The 17,990-nt window shown below is 50.8% G+C and overlaps 8 protein-coding genes across 8 annotated transcripts; 3 read left to right on the top strand and 5 right to left on the bottom strand.

The window, feature by feature from the left end:
* Positions 1-272: 272 nt before the first annotated feature.
* Positions 273-2,905, top strand: N7498_000888 (decapping enzyme complex catalytic subunit DCP2; the record flags this gene model as incomplete). Its single annotated transcript, XM_058447951.1, has 2 exons — positions 273-303; positions 366-2,905. The coding sequence occupies 2 exons, from the start codon at positions 273-275 to the stop codon at positions 2,903-2,905; spliced, it is 2,571 nt and encodes an 856-aa protein (XP_058313362.1).
* A 246-nt stretch (positions 2,906-3,151) lies between these two features.
* Positions 3,152-4,444, top strand: N7498_000887 (YgfZ/GcvT domain-containing protein; the record flags this gene model as incomplete). Its single annotated transcript, XM_058447950.1, has 1 exon — positions 3,152-4,444. The coding sequence occupies one exon, from the start codon at positions 3,152-3,154 to the stop codon at positions 4,442-4,444; it is 1,293 nt and encodes a 430-aa protein (XP_058313361.1).
* A 240-nt stretch (positions 4,445-4,684) lies between these two features.
* N7498_000886 (putative cell cycle control protein (Cwf23)) lies at positions 4,685-5,933 on the bottom strand (the record flags this gene model as incomplete). The annotated part of the gene is given in 2 exon segments (XM_058447949.1): positions 4,685-5,589; positions 5,609-5,933. The coding sequence occupies 2 exon segments, from the start codon at positions 5,931-5,933 to the stop codon at positions 4,685-4,687; spliced, it is 1,230 nt and encodes a 409-aa protein (XP_058313360.1).
* Positions 5,934-6,477: 544 nt separating this feature from the next.
* N7498_000885 (uncharacterized protein) lies at positions 6,478-8,009 on the top strand (the record flags this gene model as incomplete). The annotated part of the gene is made up of 3 exons (XM_058447948.1): positions 6,478-6,571; positions 6,636-6,983; positions 7,039-8,009. The coding sequence occupies 3 exons, from the start codon at positions 6,478-6,480 to the stop codon at positions 8,007-8,009; spliced, it is 1,413 nt and encodes a 470-aa protein (XP_058313359.1).
* A 172-nt stretch (positions 8,010-8,181) lies between these two features.
* Positions 8,182-9,381, bottom strand: N7498_000884 (amidohydrolase family protein; the record flags this gene model as incomplete). Its single annotated transcript, XM_058447947.1, has 2 exons — positions 8,182-8,342; positions 8,406-9,381. 2 exons carry the CDS (start codon positions 9,379-9,381, stop codon positions 8,182-8,184), a joined length of 1,137 nt encoding a protein of 378 aa, XP_058313358.1.
* Positions 9,382-9,717: 336 nt separating this feature from the next.
* On the bottom strand, positions 9,718-10,032 carry N7498_000883 (uncharacterized protein; the record flags this gene model as incomplete). Its single annotated transcript, XM_058447946.1, has 1 exon — positions 9,718-10,032. One exon carries the CDS (start codon positions 10,030-10,032, stop codon positions 9,718-9,720), a length of 315 nt encoding a protein of 104 aa, XP_058313357.1.
* A 493-nt stretch (positions 10,033-10,525) lies between these two features.
* N7498_000882 (IQ calmodulin-binding motif protein) lies at positions 10,526-12,744 on the bottom strand (the record flags this gene model as incomplete). Its single annotated transcript, XM_058447945.1, has 6 exons — positions 10,526-10,800; positions 10,855-11,247; positions 11,320-11,451; positions 11,505-12,027; positions 12,086-12,391; positions 12,445-12,744. Coding segments are annotated over 6 exons (1,929 nt in total), but the record flags the coding sequence as incomplete, so codon positions are not given.
* A 1,560-nt stretch (positions 12,745-14,304) lies between these two features.
* On the bottom strand, positions 14,305-15,489 carry N7498_000881 (RHO alpha subunit C-terminal catalytic domain-containing protein; the record flags this gene model as incomplete). Its single annotated transcript, XM_058447944.1, has 2 exons — positions 14,305-14,758; positions 14,810-15,489. 2 exons carry the CDS (start codon positions 15,487-15,489, stop codon positions 14,305-14,307), a joined length of 1,134 nt encoding a protein of 377 aa, XP_058313355.1.
* Between the last annotated feature and the right edge of the window lie 2,501 nt (positions 15,490-17,990).

The following is a 17,990-nucleotide window of genomic DNA, read 5'->3' as shown; positions in this document are numbered from 1 at the left end:
TCGTGGAGTGACTCGGTCCAACTTGTCTTCATCTTGGAGCTCTCCCCGATTGGCACCTTCTCTCCCTCTCCACCCTCCCACGTTCCTACTGGTCCTTCGTTGTGCCTACCACCTTGGCACCTTCTCGCCTTATTCCTTACCACCTACGCCAGTGCACCTTTAAACCTTCCACCTGTTCCCGCTCCCCCTCAGTGGAGTCCTGTCGCATCCGCGGCCCAACAAGCACCTGATTTCGGCAGCCTGTGCTGAGATGCTAAGCTTAGTTGATCAACATGACCGAATCAAAGATGCAGCTAGAAGACTGTTCGTGTTCTTGGTGACAGTTGATATTTCATGACTGACTTGAGGCCGTTGGGCCGCAACAGGGCTGGATGATCTATGTGTCCGCTTCATCATTAACCTACCTCGCGAAGAGCTCGAATCCGTAGAGCGCATTTGCTTCCAAGTAGAAGAAGCACAATGGTTCTACGAAGACTTCATTCGCCCGCTCGACCCCGCCCTGCCTTCCTTGACGCTTAAGGCTTTCGCCTTGCGCATCTTCCAGCATTGCCCTCTCATGTCGCAATGGTCCCATTACCACCACATGACTGCGTTCTCTGAGTTCCTGGCTTACAAAACCCGAGTCCCCGTTCGTGGTGCCATCATGCTGAACCAAGAGATGGACGAGGTGGTTCTGGTCAAGGGCTGGAAGAAAGGTGCCAACTGGAGCTTTCCCCGTGGCAAGATCAACAAAGGTGAACCCGATTTGGATTGTGCGATTCGTGAAGTTTATGAGGAAACCGGCTTCGATGTTCGTGAGGCAGGCTTGGTCAAGAACGACGACAATGTCAAGTATATCGAGATTACGATGAGAGAGCAGCACATGCGACTCTACGTCTTCCCAGGTGTGCCCAAGGATACTTGTTTTGAACCTCGCACCCGCAAGGAAATCAGCAAAATCGAGTGGTATAAGCTCTCGGAACTTCCTACGTTGAAGAAGAGTAAGCAGCACGACGAGGGACTAGCGGTTGCCAATGCCAACAAATTCTACATGGTTGCTCCGTTCTTGAACCCTCTGAAGAAGTGGATTTCGCAACAGAAGAAGATGGCCCTTAAGAACCAGGTTGGCATAAACCCAATTGAGGGTTACGCTTCGATGGATGAGAATGGACAGCAAGCCGGCGGCACCCCGACCATGCACGTGGCTATTCCAAGTGATCTTCCAGAAGTGACATCGACCCCCGATGCTTCTTCTCACCTCAAGCAGCTTCTGAATATTGGAGCTATGCCGGTCGCCATGCAAACCCAGCAGCCTGTGCAGCCACCCGCAGTCGACAAGACCAAGTCCGACGCACTACTTGGCTTGTTGAGGAGTGGCTCGCAAGATGTAGTTCCTCAGCTTCAGAACCAGGCCCTGCCTTTCTCAAATTCTACACATCCCGGCCCACCATCTGTTGCGCAACCAGCTCACTTGGCACCGAATTTCTTCCCTGGATTCCCTCAGCAACAGCAGCATATGACCTCGTCCAATTTCATGCAGCAAACATCTACAGTTTTGCCTCAAGGACAACCGCAGTCGAATGGAGGACCTGCCATTAACCCTGCCCAGCATGTTTCTAGTCAGAGGCTACCCCCTATGGTTCAACACGAGCTTTCTGGATCTGCTATACCTCGATTTTCTCAAACACTCGGGCCCCACTTCTACAACAATCCACTTCAGTCGTCGCCTTCACATTTTGCGCCGCCGAGGCAGGTTGCTCCATTCCAGGCGACCGGAGATCCTCAGTTTTCTCAATCAACTCAGCCATCTCAAGTTTCAGGGGCTAGAGTACCACCGGCGAGCAAGTTGCCACCGCCAAAGCTTACTAGCCAGTCTCAGGCGCTTCTTGATGTCTTCAAAGGCAATGCATTGAACACCGCAAAGAGCCCTCATGCTACCCCATTGAGCATCCCCGGGCAAGGGCAACATCAGGTTCGCAAGACATCCCAGCACCAAGAAGGTCTTTTGGATTTATTCAAAGGTCCGCGTGCTATGCCGGTAGAGCTGGGAGGACACCCGGTATCATCTGCCCTGCCGGCCGAGAAGCAAATTCTTCAACGGCCATCACCACGCCCTGATCCTAATTTGCAGCGCGGAAACAACGCCTTGAGGACTGCAGTTGGACCGACTCAGACATCGGCCACTGTTTCTGGCCCTATGGGTATGCCACAGCTCGATCCAGTGTCCAAACAGTCACCCAAGAAGGGGACGAATGGGTCAAACAGAAGGAATAATTCAGCTCGGCGGGAACCCTCTCAGCCACAGCAGCTGTCGTCCCCTATTACCATTTTGCCGAGGCCACAGGCGGACAAGCGAGATACATCTACTTCGGTGCCCCGAGCACCTGTTCACCAGGTACCGTCTCAGCCTCACCCTCAAGCTCGAGCTCCCCGAACCGAGGCCCCTGAACCCGTGAAGCCATTCCAACCCCAAATCCTCCGCCGCTCCGAGAAAGTCGAATATGAGGATTTCCTGATGAATTCATCGAAGATGGAAATCACGGGCAACAAACCAAGTTTGGGTGGCTTGCAGACAAACATGTCGGAGTTGGCGCCTGAAACTAGATTTGATCGTCGCCCCAGTCAGAATTTGGCGCAAAAAGATGCACTTCTCGCGCTATTTGGCAAGGCCGCATCTCCGTCTCCCACATCGGCCATTCAGCTCGATTCTCGGTCTGCAAATCAGCACCCTTCTACTGTTTCCGGCCTGGTCAGCCCACTCTCATCCTTCCACTTGCCTAGCAGTGGAGGCTCCCTTTCCCGCCATGGCACCCCTGCTGTCTTTGAAGGGGACATGAATCCCCCCACATCGAATCACATTGCATCACCTAGCAACAAGGAGTTTTTGCTTGGGTACTTGCAAGGAGTTGCCAAAGGCAATAAATAATTGATATTTTGCCATCATTCCTTTCGGGCAGACATCAATTCTGTCAGCTGAAAGGCGAGCGTGTTTATTCTAGAACATAATCGAAACCAAGCATGTATTCGCTGTATATCCACCTTGCCAAAGTAGTCCCGTTCGAACTAGAGCTCGTAGTTCATATTCTGCCACTACACACCGCCTAACGTCATCGTCGGCGAAGAGAAATACACCGACTCACATTGGTTGTTTCTTCGCCCGCCCTCAACCATGATGCGCCCTCGCCTTTCAGTTTGTAGTCGCTGCCTAGCGCGCAGCAGACTATTTTCTACAACAGCGCCCCAGGCAGAGCAGCGCCAAAATTCGTTCGCCCCGCCACAGACCGGATACGCCCGCCTCACGAACCGCGGCCTCATCTCCATCACTGGCATAGACAGCGCAACCTTCCTCCAAGGCCTCATTACCCAGAATATGCTGGTCACAAATGACCCAAGCAAAAGTATCCGACACACGGGCTCGTACACAGCCTTCCTCAATTCGCAGGGCCGAGTGTTGAACGACGCCTTCATCTACCCTCTCCCGAACTCCGATGGAAATGACCTCGAACGGGAATGGCTGGTTGAAGTGGACAAGAACGAGGTGCCAAGCTTGCTGAAGCATCTCAAGAAGCACAAGCTGCGCGCGAAGCTGAAGCTCCGCGCTCTCGAGGACGGCGAGCGGACCATATGGTCCTCTTGGAAGAATCACGCTGAGCCCCGCTGGGCTGCATACAATTTGGAAACCGATACAGCGTCACCATTCTCCACGTCCTCGAGTATTGTGGGGTGCATTGATTCCCGCGCCCCGGGCTTCGGATCTCGAATTATAACTCCCGGCCAGGAAGACCTGCGCAGCCATTTGCCCGACGAATCACAAGTGGCTGGATCGGAGGTGGAATTGGGTTCATACACTGTGCGCCGATTCCTCCACGGTGTGGCAGAGGGCCAGACTGAAATCACCCGGGAGTCGGCGCTGCCAATGGAATGCAACATGGACATGGCGCGGGGCATCGATTTCCGCAAGGGCTGCTACGTGGGCCAGGAGCTGACAATCCGCACGCACCATACCGGCGTGGTCCGCAAGCGCATCTTGCCTGTGCAACTTTACACTGAGGATCCACCTTCGGAAAGCGGCCCTACATACGATCCCTCAGCTGAGCTGCCTTTGCCGCCCAGCGGATCAAATATCAACAAGGCTGGCGGCCGTCGTGGCCGCAGTGCCGGCAAGTTCCTTAATGGTATTGGAAACATCGGTCTGGCACAGTGTCGCTTGGAAATTATGACAGACATTGCTCTTACGAGCGAAGGAACCCAGTATACACCGGGGACCGAGTTCAAGGTCTCGTGGACGACGGAGACTGAGCAGCCCGCGGAAGTCAAATTGAAGGCCTTCGTTCCGTCTTGGACGAGAGACTTTATATCCACTGGCGGAGCACGCAAGCCCGCACCGCAGGCCACAGACGGTGTACGCGCACGCGGGTTCGTTGAGCAGTTGGAAGAGGAAGAGGCGCAGCGACGGACCGAGTAGACTATCAGTTTACTATGCCCTCATACCGAGGTGTACCATATATAACGGCTTTAAAGTAAATAGCATATGTATCTTTATTCACTCACCATTCTAAAACCACCATTTTCCGACTAGGTCAAATGCATAGAAGATGATGGTACATGTACATGTGAAACAACTCCTTCTATTCATGCTAAACAGTGCCCAAAGGGCTGGGGTATCTCTAATATAGGAAATGTAAAAAGACGCTCAAGTCATACTTCAGGAGCCGTTGGCCTTGGCCTCTGCAGCATCGGCAGCCTCGTCCTCCCTCGCAAGCTGTTCTTCAAGGGCTTTGCGCTCTTCCTTTTCACGCTGCACAGCTCTCAAACGCATAAGCGTCTCTTCCTCGAAGCTAGGCGTACTGCCAGCTGCTGGTTTGAACGACGATGCCTTGGGAGCATTCATGGAAGCCGCAGCAGAAGCAAACGAGCCGAACGTCGGGGCCTTGCCATCTTTCGGGACCGGATTCGATCCGGGAAAGGTGAATGATGGAGTTGTGGACGGCGCCGACTTGTTTGTGGATGATGGCTGTTCGGATGCCGTCGTTTTGTCGTTGCTGGTGGCGAACTTCAGATCGGGCCCGTTGCCAAATGCCCATGAGACAGACTCAACAAGAGCCCAGTCGCCCTCGGCCCGGCCGATCTTCTGCTTGCTGTCCAGTACAGCTGCGTGGGCATGGACGATTGAGGCAAAAACAACGAGACCAGTGCCGAGGGTGACTTTGCCCTTCTTCCCCTCGATACGCACTCGTTTATCCTTGAGCATGACGGTGTTCTCGACCTTTCCAAATGGCGCAAGCAGGGATTTCAGCCAGTCTGCGTCCACATCAAGCCCACGGCCTTCACGAACCCAGCGCACCTTGATCGACCGATCTTCCTCCGAGACACTGCCCTCTTGAGATCGGCCAACTCGCTGAGCAGGCTGATCCACTGGCTGTGCTTCCTCTTCCACCTTCTGCGCCTGTTTATTCTCCTCGTCCATCTCACGCTGCCTCTTCTCCTGCATCGCGACGCGTCGGCGGCGCACATCTTCCTGGATCTGCTCGATTTTTCGCTGCAGCTCTGCCTCCGCCGCATCGTCCGCAGTGCTCGACCACGGTCGTTTGATGCCCTGCGGCCCCCTCTCTCGAAGCTGCAGCAGCACGCTCGCCAGCTTCTAAATCTTCGCGCATCTTCCGCTCCGCAGCATCCATCATGTCCCGCTCGCGCTGCTTGCGCAAGCGCGCCTCGCGCGCATTGTCGTAGAGCTGCCGCACCGACGGGTCGGAGAGCACATCGTTGGCGATCTGGAGGAGGTGGAACTTTTCGAAATCTGCCTGTGTAGGGTTGGAGATTTTGTCGGGGTGGTACTTCAATGCCGTTCGTCGGTAGGCGCGACGGATTTCGGACTCGCTGGCGGCTGAGGAGAGGTCTAGCAGCGCGTAGAAGTCTTGGCTGGAGGCGGCATGCGCCTTGAGGTCTTCAGACATCTTGAACGGAGCGCAGATGCAGCACCTGGCCGAGACGATGAGACTTCCGTAGAGGTTGGAAGATGTTCGAGGCTCGGGGAAATTCTGAATCGGGGAAAGTTGGAGCGCCACCGCCCGAGCTTTGGTGGCCTACTCCATTCACTCGGCCCCGTCGCAAGGTTTGATAAGGTCTTTTTAGTTAAGATTTTATTTGTCTTATTTTCTACTCGTCTACGTTTTCGGATGTATGATGTGTTTAACGTACAAAAAAGATGAGAAAAAGTGTCTTTCCAGGATTATATTGGAATATTGCCGCGATTGTTCTAATCCCAATAAGGATTCTTGTTGATTTACCATGAGTTGAAGTGTTAGTTAGGAGAATCCCCAAACTTTTACGTAACCCATATTCATTGCTCTTCACAGAGTGCAATCGTGGAGTTAAATGTGTTAATTCAAGAGGTGCAACTACAATGGCAAGGCTGACCTCGATCACAGGCACGTGTGCATCGAGACATCTTCCCCAACCTTTTACTCAACTGCTCTACAACACCCAATGGCGTCAACGATGAGAAGTGCGGACGTTGTTGAGCCAGGAAGGTCACAGTTGGCCCTTGCCTTGGCAATCGTCAAGCAGAAGCCTCCGACAGAAGGTGTCAAGGGTAAGAATCGATTCTCGAGCTCATGTTTCACCCCGGCAAATAGACATTCTAACAGTCAACTCAGAGCATCTTTTGAAGATCCGGAATTTCATTAAAAGACGAAAAGAGTCGGACATCATCGCAGACGGAAAATTCTTTGACAGCGTCTGCTTTTGGCAAAAGGCGTACGAGGAATCACAAGAAGAGCAAACAAAGCTCCTCAACACCATCTACGAGTTGGAGCAACGTAACCAGACTCTTCTTTCCAAAGTGAACAAAGAATTTCCAGGACACGAGAGCAAGAATCGAACTTCGACAAAGCGAAAGGTTAGCGGTACCGGCCTCACTCTAGATGGCTCAGAAGCAGGGAAGAAAACATCGCGAACCCGACCTACAAAGCATAAATCAGAGGTGATGGACGACGAAATTGAACGTGAGTGAGGCTATTGATATACTTGAAAACGTTCCTGTTGTTAATCAAGTGCCAGCGCCGTCACTTATGAGACCATTGTACGCGCTCCAGCGCGCCCTGCAAAGAAGACGCAGTCCCAATTCTCTGGCAGTTGATGCTGTTGTATTGTGCAAGGCAGCCGAATGGGAGCTGTTGAGTGCTATTCAGCGGGATAATGAAGGGCCACCTCGAACCGGACACGCATCAAACCAGAAAGTGAGAGAGCCTGGCTTGCTCGTCGTCATTCGAGGCGTGGAAGTATCCTTTGATCTAGTGCACAGATCCCTCAAAACCATATCGAGTGCAAAGAACGGAAGTCAATGCATGGGCCAGATTACCTACTATCTGGTGTGCTTGTTCGAGTCTACCCTGACTGCCCTCACTCAGCATTGTACCGCCGTGCATGAACAGACAACACCCGACCAGAGCCAAAGAATGAGTCTCAAAACAGAGGCATATGGGAATCTTACTGATCTACTATCCACAATGATGCTTTCTCTTGACCCAAGTCGACAAGAGGATCAAGAGGTCATGGAGGGCTTCTTTTTCGTTACCCTTGACAGAGTTGGAAAGATGCTTGCCCTTTTCGTGTTCAGCAATCTGCATTTGCCAACCGACGTCTGCCCAAAGCTTAGGCCCCCAGATGGACTAGCAGCAATGATCCGGGAGGGCGTGTCGCCCCAAGAAATCCAACTCGAAGCGAAATACCTCATGATATTTCTAGACAACGTCCTGGGCCCCGATTCTCCTCTGAATTCTTCTCACTCGTCGATACAGTCTCAATTTGTTCGGAAAATGAAGAATCGTCTACAAAAGACTTTGCTGCAGACAGTGTTCGGCGCCGATGACCCATTATTCCTGGACGGATTGGTACGCCCCGTGACACCGCCTCCTCAGAACCGTGACGCTTGTCATGTGGACCAGCCGGAGTTTCCAGAGTGGTTTACACAGGAGCTATGGAGACTGGTTGGTTGGGACATGTTGAGTTCGACTCTTCGTTCCCGTTGAAGGAGCCTATTTTTCTTCCTTTCCTATCTATATACACGGAAGGTTCATTTTCTGAAGTTCGAAAACCTGGAGTTTTGATTTTGAGTTATGTTTATGTATGCTATGACTGTATGTGATATAATATCTCTGAGTACCTAGAGAATGGGATCAGGCAGAAGTTCGGCGGCCCTTCTTAGTTTAGGTTCAAAATACGAGCGGCATTCCCACCTAGGACTGCAGCCACGGATTCTTTGTCTTCACCGAATGAATCTTGAATGGCCTTGTAGTTCGTCGTGACGCTGGCCCATTGTTTATCCTCCGCATTCAGCGGAGGGAAGAAGGGATGATCGGTACCTATCAATGACTTAGTTCAATCTAGAGCATTATCAAGGACTCAAGCGGCAATTTTCGTCTTACCAAACATTAGTCGATCCGTACTCCCCCCAGCAGCCGCGACAGCCGCCTTCAGGCCGGCAGTGCCATATACCACCGCGTCAAGGTAGATATTGGTTTGCAAAACATCCCAGACACTTCGCTGCGGACCAGGCGTAGAGCCACCATTCGCGACGAAATGCCGCTCATGCATGATGCAGCTCTCAATGCGCCCGGCCAAAAATGGGAGGGTACCACCCGAGTGAGCCAGCAGGATGCTCAGCTTGGGAAAGCGGTCGAAGACACCGGAGAGCAGCATCCGAGTTACGGAAATGGTTGTCTCAAGTGGGAAACCCAGCGCTAGGGGAAGGACATGTCCGTAACGATTTGTTGTCTCGGTGCCACCGAAGGCCTCGTCAGGCAGGCCGTAGTGCGGGTGTAGAAACATCATCTGCTGCGTTTCCTCGAGCGCGGCCCAAATTGGATCTAAAGTAGGGTCATCCAGACCATTACCTAGCCCAGAAGTGCCCATAATCACGCCGCGGATATGGGAAAGGGTCTTGATTCTGTTGATCTCGTCGGTGATCACCTCTGGAGTAGGGGCGCTTAATGGCAATGTACCAAAAGCGAAGATCTTCTTTTGCGAGGAAGACGTGTCTTTGTTTACCTGTGCACAAGTAGACTCCAGATCATCGTTGATTCGCTTCGCCCATTCTTGAGCCTCGTTTGGGGCGAGGAAGTCCAGCCATGGATTCGCAAGGGAGATCACGCTGCAGTCGATGCCATGCTGCTGCATAAATGCAAGCTTGACATTGATATCGTAGTAGGATGAATCCACTGGACGGCCTCGCTCATTGATCGGAATGGAGGGGTCGTCGTCGGACGACAAGATGATTAGACGGGGCGTTGCACTGCCGGCGGGATCATGGACGTAAGGTACGGTCTTACGCGCACGAAGCATCGCCATGTACGCTGGAGGGTATACATGGGTGTGGATATCAACTACGAGAGGAGGCGACATGATGAAGGGGTTGAGCAAGGGTGAAAGGGGAAGAAAGGTACGAAAGTCGTGAGGGAGATAAGACCTGCAGATGCGGGGATCTCCAGGTACCTGACTCGGGGGCAAATGGCCCCTTATCAACGCCAAGTTGCTAGTGCTCCTGGAACTGGAGCTACTTAGATTTATAATGGATTTCAGTCATTGAGATTCATGAGACCATAATCTTGTGTTATCACGCTCCTCCATTCTGCAGTATGTATGATAACAGAACTAATCACAGGAATCAGTACCCCGCATTTCAAATCAACACACCCAATAGGTGTTTGTACATACATATTGACATGCTTGGATCCAAATTTAGAGACCAACGCCAGCCAATGTAATGGGCTGCTTGTTGGTGAAGTTGGGGATATCGCCAAAGACTTTGGCGGTGTCCGCATCCTTCAGGGCATTCTGCATAGACTCCTCGCTCTCCCACACCAGCTGGGCCGCGATCAGGTATTTGGACGGAGAGCCATCGATGGCCTTGGTGTATTCAATGACGTTCCAGCTGGTCAATCCGTGCTTCTTCCAGGTGCTCTCAACGAGGGGCATGTGGGATTTCATGTAGTAGTCGCGGTCGAAGTGGATATCGTCCTCGTTGGGGTACATAACAGCAGCGTGGTAAGGCATGGCGATGGTAGCAACGAGTCTTTGGAAGTGTGCAAATATATTTTGGAAGAGGGGAAACCGTTGGGACTGGGAATTGTCTGGCGAGATCAACAGCTTATTAATTCATGCCGCCGAGGTCCGCGGTGGGGCGTTTATCGAGTCTCGGGCTCCCGTCATATTGTATGTCGTGTTTGGCTTTCCGAATTCCAAGATGTTTTGCAAGGAGGTGATTTTGGCAACCGACTTTTCCAATGGTGCTTTTCTCTGTAACATAGCTAACGGTATCAATGCCGCCTTGAAAGCGATCGGCTCCCGTGATGTACTCTCCTAGGAACGGGATTCAATGGGGACAAGTGCGAACCCGAAATATTTTTATTGTCGAATAAGTGAGATTAATTCTGCGAAGCGAAGAGAAACGTAAATCGGGCATAGTATGTGAACAAATCCAGCGAATACAAAAATAATCGGCACCGTCACAAAAAAAAGGCGAGCATCTCAAGAGTTCATTTGCGCATTAGAATCCTCCTACTCCCCGAACCCGCTTTACGGCACCAACGACGCCCTTTGCCCAACTGAACCGTCCCGGGTCTGTACCTACGGACCCCGGAGGAATTTCACCGGTTTCCGAATCATGCCAACAGCCATCCTTACTACTCGCAGCACCATACTTTGCGGTATTCTGATTTCGTTCGATCGCACTCAGCCATTCCCTACAGATCAGTGGTGAATCAAGTAGGACATTGATCTCTTGACTGTGGAAGAAGGATTGGGTATCAAGATTGCCGTTGCCTATGAAGAGAGCCTTTAGTGAGGGGGGACATTCAGAAGCACGTCTAGACTTACCCTGAATCGCTATCTGCTCGTCAGCAATCATCAGCTTAATATGACAGCTGCGCTTCTTGAATGAATTGTGGATGGGTCGAGTTTGGTCTTTGCCGACATAGTAGTGAATCTGGAGCCGAGCCTTTTCTTCCTCAGACTCGAGTGAGCTGTAGAGTCTATTCGCAATCATCTCGTTCGTTCCGTTCTGGAATGGCAGCAACTCGCCAGCGTCGTTGTAACCAAGACATAGATAGGCGGTAATGGTCACACCACGGCGAATAGCCTCAAGCATAGGCTCCAGGAGTGGCTCTGCATTCATGTTGGGCGTCTGAATGAAAATGGTTCGTTTTGCATTCTTGATAGCTGCGAGCCATGCGGCATTCTGAGGGGTGTGAACGCTGCTGTGATTTGGAGCTGCACATTCAAAAAGTCAGCTAGCCGTTCATTGCGATCGCACCTCGTTCAATTGCAGAGCAAGCCACTCACCGCCATAGGGCTCCCGATTGACTACTGCCATGGGTACAAGATCGTGACGAGGCAGCACAATGTATGGAGTCATCCTGGGGTCTTGATCAGAGTCTGGCGCATCACCAACTGTATCAGGTTGAATAGTCGTGTCTGTTGACAACGTTAGTGGATTGAACAGACAAGCAGCATATTCAGAAACATACTCAAATGACGGGTGACAGCATGAGTTGAAGTCTCTTCCCCGCGAGGAATAATGCCGCTGTTGACTCGCTGTGCTTCATTTTCGTAGGTGGTGTCGTAATGCTCGTCCTTTGTGGTATGTTCAGGCAGGACTGACAGACCCTGAGACGCATCCTCAGAAACTGAAGTCGTCTCCTTTGACTCGTAAAAAGGTATTTGAAGAGTCTCGGCGGGAGTGTTCAACAAAGGCAATGGGGGATCGAGAGACTTGCCCCATGAAAGCAATGCGCTGTCATAGAAGCCATCGACGATAGGACCTTCAATATGAGATAGCATCTCAAGGTTGTCGTTGTCCTGGATATTGCTGCTTTGCAACAGAGCTATCTTCCGATCAATCACAGTGAATTTGGAATGGAATGTCCCAAAGACAGGTCGGTGAAAGTTGATCACTTGAAGATCAACGTTTGGAATTTCGCTAGGATGTGGAAGTTTGACTTTTTCGCCGGTGTATTGATCCTCATGGACAGTCAACCGATTCTCCAAGACCTGGGAGCAGCCATCAGTCTCGCGGATACTGAAACCAAGGATTAACCAAGCAACAAACCTGACGGGGGTCCCCACGATCATACACCATCTTCATGATCACCTTCCTGCCTTGTTCTCTAGCTCTCTTGGACAACTCGCGAATCGCATTTGTGACCAACGTCGCTGCATCCGAGTGGACCCAGAAATTAGTTCCCAGGAAAATCTCGTGTTCAGCTCGCACAATGCAGTTGGCTAGATGGCGGCAAAGGTCCGGTAATGGTGCAACAATGGTCAGAGGAACGACACCTCTGCTGCCGATTACAGGGGGCGAGACAACTCCTGCAATGGGGTTCTTTTCTAAGGAACAGAGCACGTCGTGATAAATCTGGTTCCGGTGTGAGTTGGTCCAGACTGCCCAATTTGAAGTAGATGTCTGACCTGGAGGAATAGCTCGCTTGGTTCTGACGATCCCCAATTCCCGCAAGCATGCGCTCTCTGCAGTTCATTCTTCTCTTGGAATTCTTCCTTTGAGAGTCCTTTTGAATTACCCTTTGCGTGGTGCGATACAGGACTCTGCTTTTCGTAAAGCTTCTTGAAGACCGCTCCCGGAGTTTGAGACGGGTCCTGTGCCAATTCGGAAGTCACCGTCTGCGACTGTTGGCACAGTGCGTATACATCCCACGGGACCATGATGCAGCGGCTGCGATTAGAGCTTAGCGGTTGATGATTTGAATAAAATGCTACCAGCAGTGAGTGAAGCCAGATAGATTCACTCGAGAAGTTGGAAGAAGTGAGTGTATATTCAGCTTAGCAGAAGGGCGGTATGGTCCAATAAGGGGCCACTTAAGTGCACCATGGTTAAGGGCTACCGATGACGTCGGAAAGCCGGTTCCACATCCTCGCAAATAGAAAGTTGGGGAAATGCCTTAGAACAACCTTCGTAAGACGAGCAGATCAATCAACTGGGTCCGTTTAATTGTGGCTGCCTAAGCGTCATAAGGCGGTTCCTTGTTCAATTTTAAGTGGGCCGACGTCATCAGCATGGGGACTGTCCACCCCTAACCTTACACCAACTTCTACAATATGTACATACAGGCGGTCGGTCCCTATGGACCATTCACCAAACATCCTAGCTGTACCAGGGGTGCAGAGAAAACCTATAGAGGAAATTCCTTGCGGTTTGATGAGCAAGAGCGGTGATGCCTTGGTGGGGTAAACCCCCACGTACGTCAATCAACGCCCTAGCTTCGTTTTCGCCTTAAAATAGCAGGGTATGACGTTGAAGCACTAGCCGACGAAGCTTAGCAAGGCTTGGTTGATTCAGTGTCCCTAAGCAAGAGGGGCCAAGCAATACTTGACAGAGAAAAATACCAGCGGGGTGGGCCATGAAATGGTTATTTTTAGCGATGGCTGAAACGGCATGGCCGATAGCCGCCACTCCAGGGAGAAGGCATTTATTCGCGACTGCATTTATGCACAATGGAAGCAAAAATGAGCATGGCAAAGAAAGGGAGCTATTTTCGCAGAATTGATAAGGCTCTAAGTTCGTTTTTGTGCAGTCGTACACCCATGTACACACACGAATATATATAGCTGTGGTAGCCTCCATATCGCTCAGCGATGGGCTCGCGGTAAACGATTTCAAACACACGCACACTGTACATGGATCTCTTGTGGTTACAAGCAAGGGCACCCCTGTACGAGATGTTGAGGATAAGTCTAAGACAATCCACGGCACCTACATGTAGGCTTTTTGCCGTAGAGGGATTTCCAACACGAGACACGCTCTTCCTACAGATTGCCAGATTCAGGGATGTACTGTAGTAGTAGTGAGAAGTTGTATTCACCGCTGATTGGTCGTCACGTATCGTACTCCCACAACTTCTGTCGGCCTGATATCGGCCTGGCCGATCAGGTATTCTGCTTAATCGGCCTCCTATGATAGATACATGCTTGCTCGCTTCTCGAGATCTTCTTTCTATGAAACTTTCGCTCGCTCCTTGCCTCAATTGGCCCAGTTCAGGTCCTCATAGTGCTGCATATAGGCTATAGTTGCATTCAAGGTTGTTGTATCATCGTACTACAAAGTAAGAACCTCAAGAATGAACAGACTTATGTAGGTAGTCCGGTTTGAACGTCGATATCATAGTAAAATGTAGGTTGTGTTCATTCTGTCGTGGCTAAATTACGCTAAAGAAAGCTAAGTTCTAAACAATTATCAAGCACAACGCTTAAAAACAATGCAGGGGCAAGTCTATATCACAAACGGACTTTATACCCTTTCCGTCCACCAGCTCTCTAGACAGCAATCGTCGGAGCAAAGTTGCTGGTCAGGCCGTCCGTCAAATCGTCCTTCTCTGTGCTGTAGGCGTCCATGCCTGTGCGGAAAGCGACGGTGTCTTGGCTAGCGGTGTTGTTCCTGGGAATACGTTCCTGAGCGGGCCAGATCTCGTGGCCGACGGCCTCTTCCTTCTTGTGGTGCTCCATAACGACCTCGCGCACGGTCTTCTGGAAGTGGAGAGGACCCTTCTCCATCTCGGGGTGAAGCTGGCCGTTGACGAAGACACCGGCGTTGAGATTCTTCTGGGAGTGAATGCAGAGGTACTTGTCCTCGGACATGATTCGCTTGTACATATCACTGATGAGATTGAAGGCCTCGTCGCTAGCGTCTTTGTGGCGGTAGACCTCGTAGCGCATCACACACTTCTTGGGACCGAGAGGAGTGAATCGCTGCATGAAGAAGAAGTTGGGACTGAGAGAGGGTTAGCTATTTTCCAAGCCTAGTAAGGATTGGTGTACTCACGAGATGTTGAAAGAGGCGTTGGGCCAGAAGTAGGTGGTGGCAATTCGGAAGCCCTTGTCGATCTGATCTTGTCGCGGGGCACCGTAGTGCTGAATGTGGCCGTCCTTGGTCTGGACGTAGTAGGAGTTCAGGTCGGCAATTGTGGGGATATCGGGGTGGGCAACTTGGCAGTGATAGCATTCGTTGTAGTTGTCGGCCAAAATCTTCCAATTGAACTCGCCCTCCATGTCCCAGGTGTGGTCAAAGTTGTATTCCTCGAAGTTGTAGTGGACGAATCGGGGCTGCTCATCTACACCCTCAAAGTCGTCCTTCCAGGCAACCTCGGGAGTCTCGCTGGTGTCCAAGTTGACCCATACGAAACCGTTTCGGTCAATGTGAATGTGAACGGGGTATAAATCGTCATTATGGAAACCAGAGATGTTTCCTTGTTGATCCTTGATGATAACGAATTCGTATCCAGCAGCGTCATACAGAACCCAGTCACCAGGGTTGGCGATGCGGTGCTTGTGTGTTGTGAGAAGCCACTTGCGAGAGAAGATCGATCGTCGCTCAAGCTCGTACATGTCCTGGGAGGTATACCAGGAGGCAGGCAGGGCACGGACAGGCTTCTTGTCGTCCTTCGCCTCAACGGCGGCGGCGGCGGTGGCAGAAGTGCCAAAGAAATTCCTCAAGAAGGACATTGTGAATCCAAAGAACCAAATATAATGTCTTTGTAAGAACGGGAGGGTTAATACTCTGAAGACTGATTGCTTTGGAGCTGTTATCTACACTTCTACTCGAAGACGACTGCTCTTTTTAATAGCCATGGCGACCACCACCTTGACACGGAGCATCGAACGCCCCATCCGACCCATTGCCCGGTAAATGGCCTTTCACATCCGATGCCGATGACATATTTGGATACTCATCGCAATCAGGTGGCCAATTTCAACGGGCGTGATATCTGGGGACCGATCACCTGACCGGGAGGTACACAACCGGCCCGAATGGCTTAAAGGCAATTGACTACCCCCTGCCATAAAGCGCAGTCGAGTCCTGGCCAGTCTTGCTTGTGGCAAGACAGGCAGCTATCAGGCCACCGACCACCCAGCCCCAAGGAACCTCCAGAGTTCTTTGTGAATCTAGAACCCGAGACAGACCCGCCCCCGGTTCGGGTCAAAACCGTCCCACCCCCGGGCTTATAGGTTTTCCATAAATGGAAAAGTTTATCGTAATTCACCAATCTGGCGAATCTCAATCGGATGTTCGGGCAATGAACCCGATGACGCTTCTGATAAGCAGTACGGATGATAAGACATCCACCCAATGGCAATGACTATAGGTCCCATATCCGACAACGCCCAAGACATAAAAAGAGTCATGAGAAGAATAAAATATGGAGAGTTTACAAAAGCCATGGCTCTATGTGCTTGCAGGGTATTTTTCTGGGTGGCACAGCCGATATCTTTCGACGCTGTTGCAACGAAATCAGACAGGGGACTACGGGGTTCTCCTCGACTGAAATGTCACTACATTTCTTGGTTCATTGATCTAGAGAAACTCTGAAGCGTTCGGAACTATACTCCCGAACTGATAGCTGTTCCGCCATAACCAGATGTACAGAGCAGCAAGTAAACGTAGTGATCAATAGACTTTGACAACCCGCCAGTTTAAAAATGGGCAAAGGGTCACATGAGGTGCCAACGACAGATCAAAGGGCTCGATGGCTTACTACGAGCCAATCAGTCAACTGTGTAAGCCCTCGGGCTCCATACTTTGAGGTCACATATTTCACGTGGATGAGCTGAAGAAGAGAGCATCAACGAGCCGAGAACGAAGGACCGTATCCTCGTAACGACCCTGACCACTATATTCCTGGGCCTTCTCTTGAACTCGCGAACAGTAGTTCCCTTCAGGCATAAATTTCATTTTGTTTCAGCTTGCTTGATAGTTAAATCACTCAAAGGCAAAGTTTGTGGCCGACATGCTATCACATGCATGGATTATTTAACCCGATCGGTGCTAGGCTGCTAGAGAAAGGGCTATGACAGGCGCATGGAAGCTCCGGGAGCTCCGTTGCAGGGCAAACCAGCTGGCTGTTATGATCTCGGGAGTCATCGGAAATGCTAGCCGTCCATAGCGCCAGTAAGGCTCACGGCTCACGGCTCTCGGTTCACGGTTCACGGCTCACGGTTCAAGGTGGCCTTATATTCCTTCCCTAAAATTAGTCTGCCTCACACCTTACCTTCGTCGCTGGAATTAGAATAATCGGCCGGACACCTGGTCATGCGTGAAACAACACACCATCAGGTAAATAGTAAGTGACCTGTCTTCGCATTGTTGTTCAGCTAGATCTTTTTTTTTTTTTTTTTTTTTTGAATTTCAGGTTTCAAGACACACAATAACGCGGGGACTTCAAGACCACCGCCACAGCTGGATATAGCAAGGAAATCAAAGAAAGACCAAGGTTTTGGCATACTGTGTCTGTAAAGCAGAGAAAAAGGAAAAGGATAATCAAAAGTGATCGTTGGATAACCAAAACCAAGTAAAAACCGACCAAAGAAAAAGGTTGAGCTCCTGCCGTGACCACATTGTCATACCGATAGAAGGGAGGTCAAGTTGGGACTCCTATTGTATTAACTCATCTTGATGGTGAGACGGACCTTTCGGATGTCTCAATTACTTTTGATCTTGTCAAGAAAAGCCCTCGTTGAAACGTGTCTTGGAAGTGTGCCGTTTTTCTTCGTAATGGATTTCTTGGTGATCCACGAGAACTAATTCTTTTCAGAACAGCTATAAACTGTATCCGACAAGTAGAAGCGCACGAGAAGAGGTGATTTATTGTTAGAAAAGGAGGATTTACAACTAATCCAGATTCGTACTAGGGCAGGGTGAGCTCGGAGACGGGCCGAGAAACCGTGGGGTGTCAACGGGGAATTTGTTTTCGAATTCTACAGTGTCAATTATCACTGGTTCTTGTAAATATCATGGAATGACATCGTCTTCTTTCGTATCGAACTGAGTGTCACTATGGAGGAATACCTCTTGGCTTCTTTCTCACATGAGGCACCGAGGTCTGAGCCGGCGCTTATCTCCCACCCTTATCTATCTACTCTGCTTCCCCTCTGCTTCCCCTCTTCTACCCCAGCCTTTCGCCTCTTCACACTTCGTTCGACCATCGACGTTACTGTGGTTACCCTGG

This window comes from Penicillium cinerascens (genome assembly GCF_028974065.1).
Source record: "Penicillium cinerascens strain IBT 15544 chromosome Unknown contig_16_segment0_segment0, whole genome shotgun sequence".
Lineage (NCBI taxonomy): Eukaryota > Fungi > Ascomycota > Eurotiomycetes > Eurotiales > Aspergillaceae > Penicillium > Penicillium cinerascens.
The sequence above is the reverse complement of the archived record's forward strand: the minus strand, read 5'-3'. Positions and strand labels throughout refer to the sequence as shown.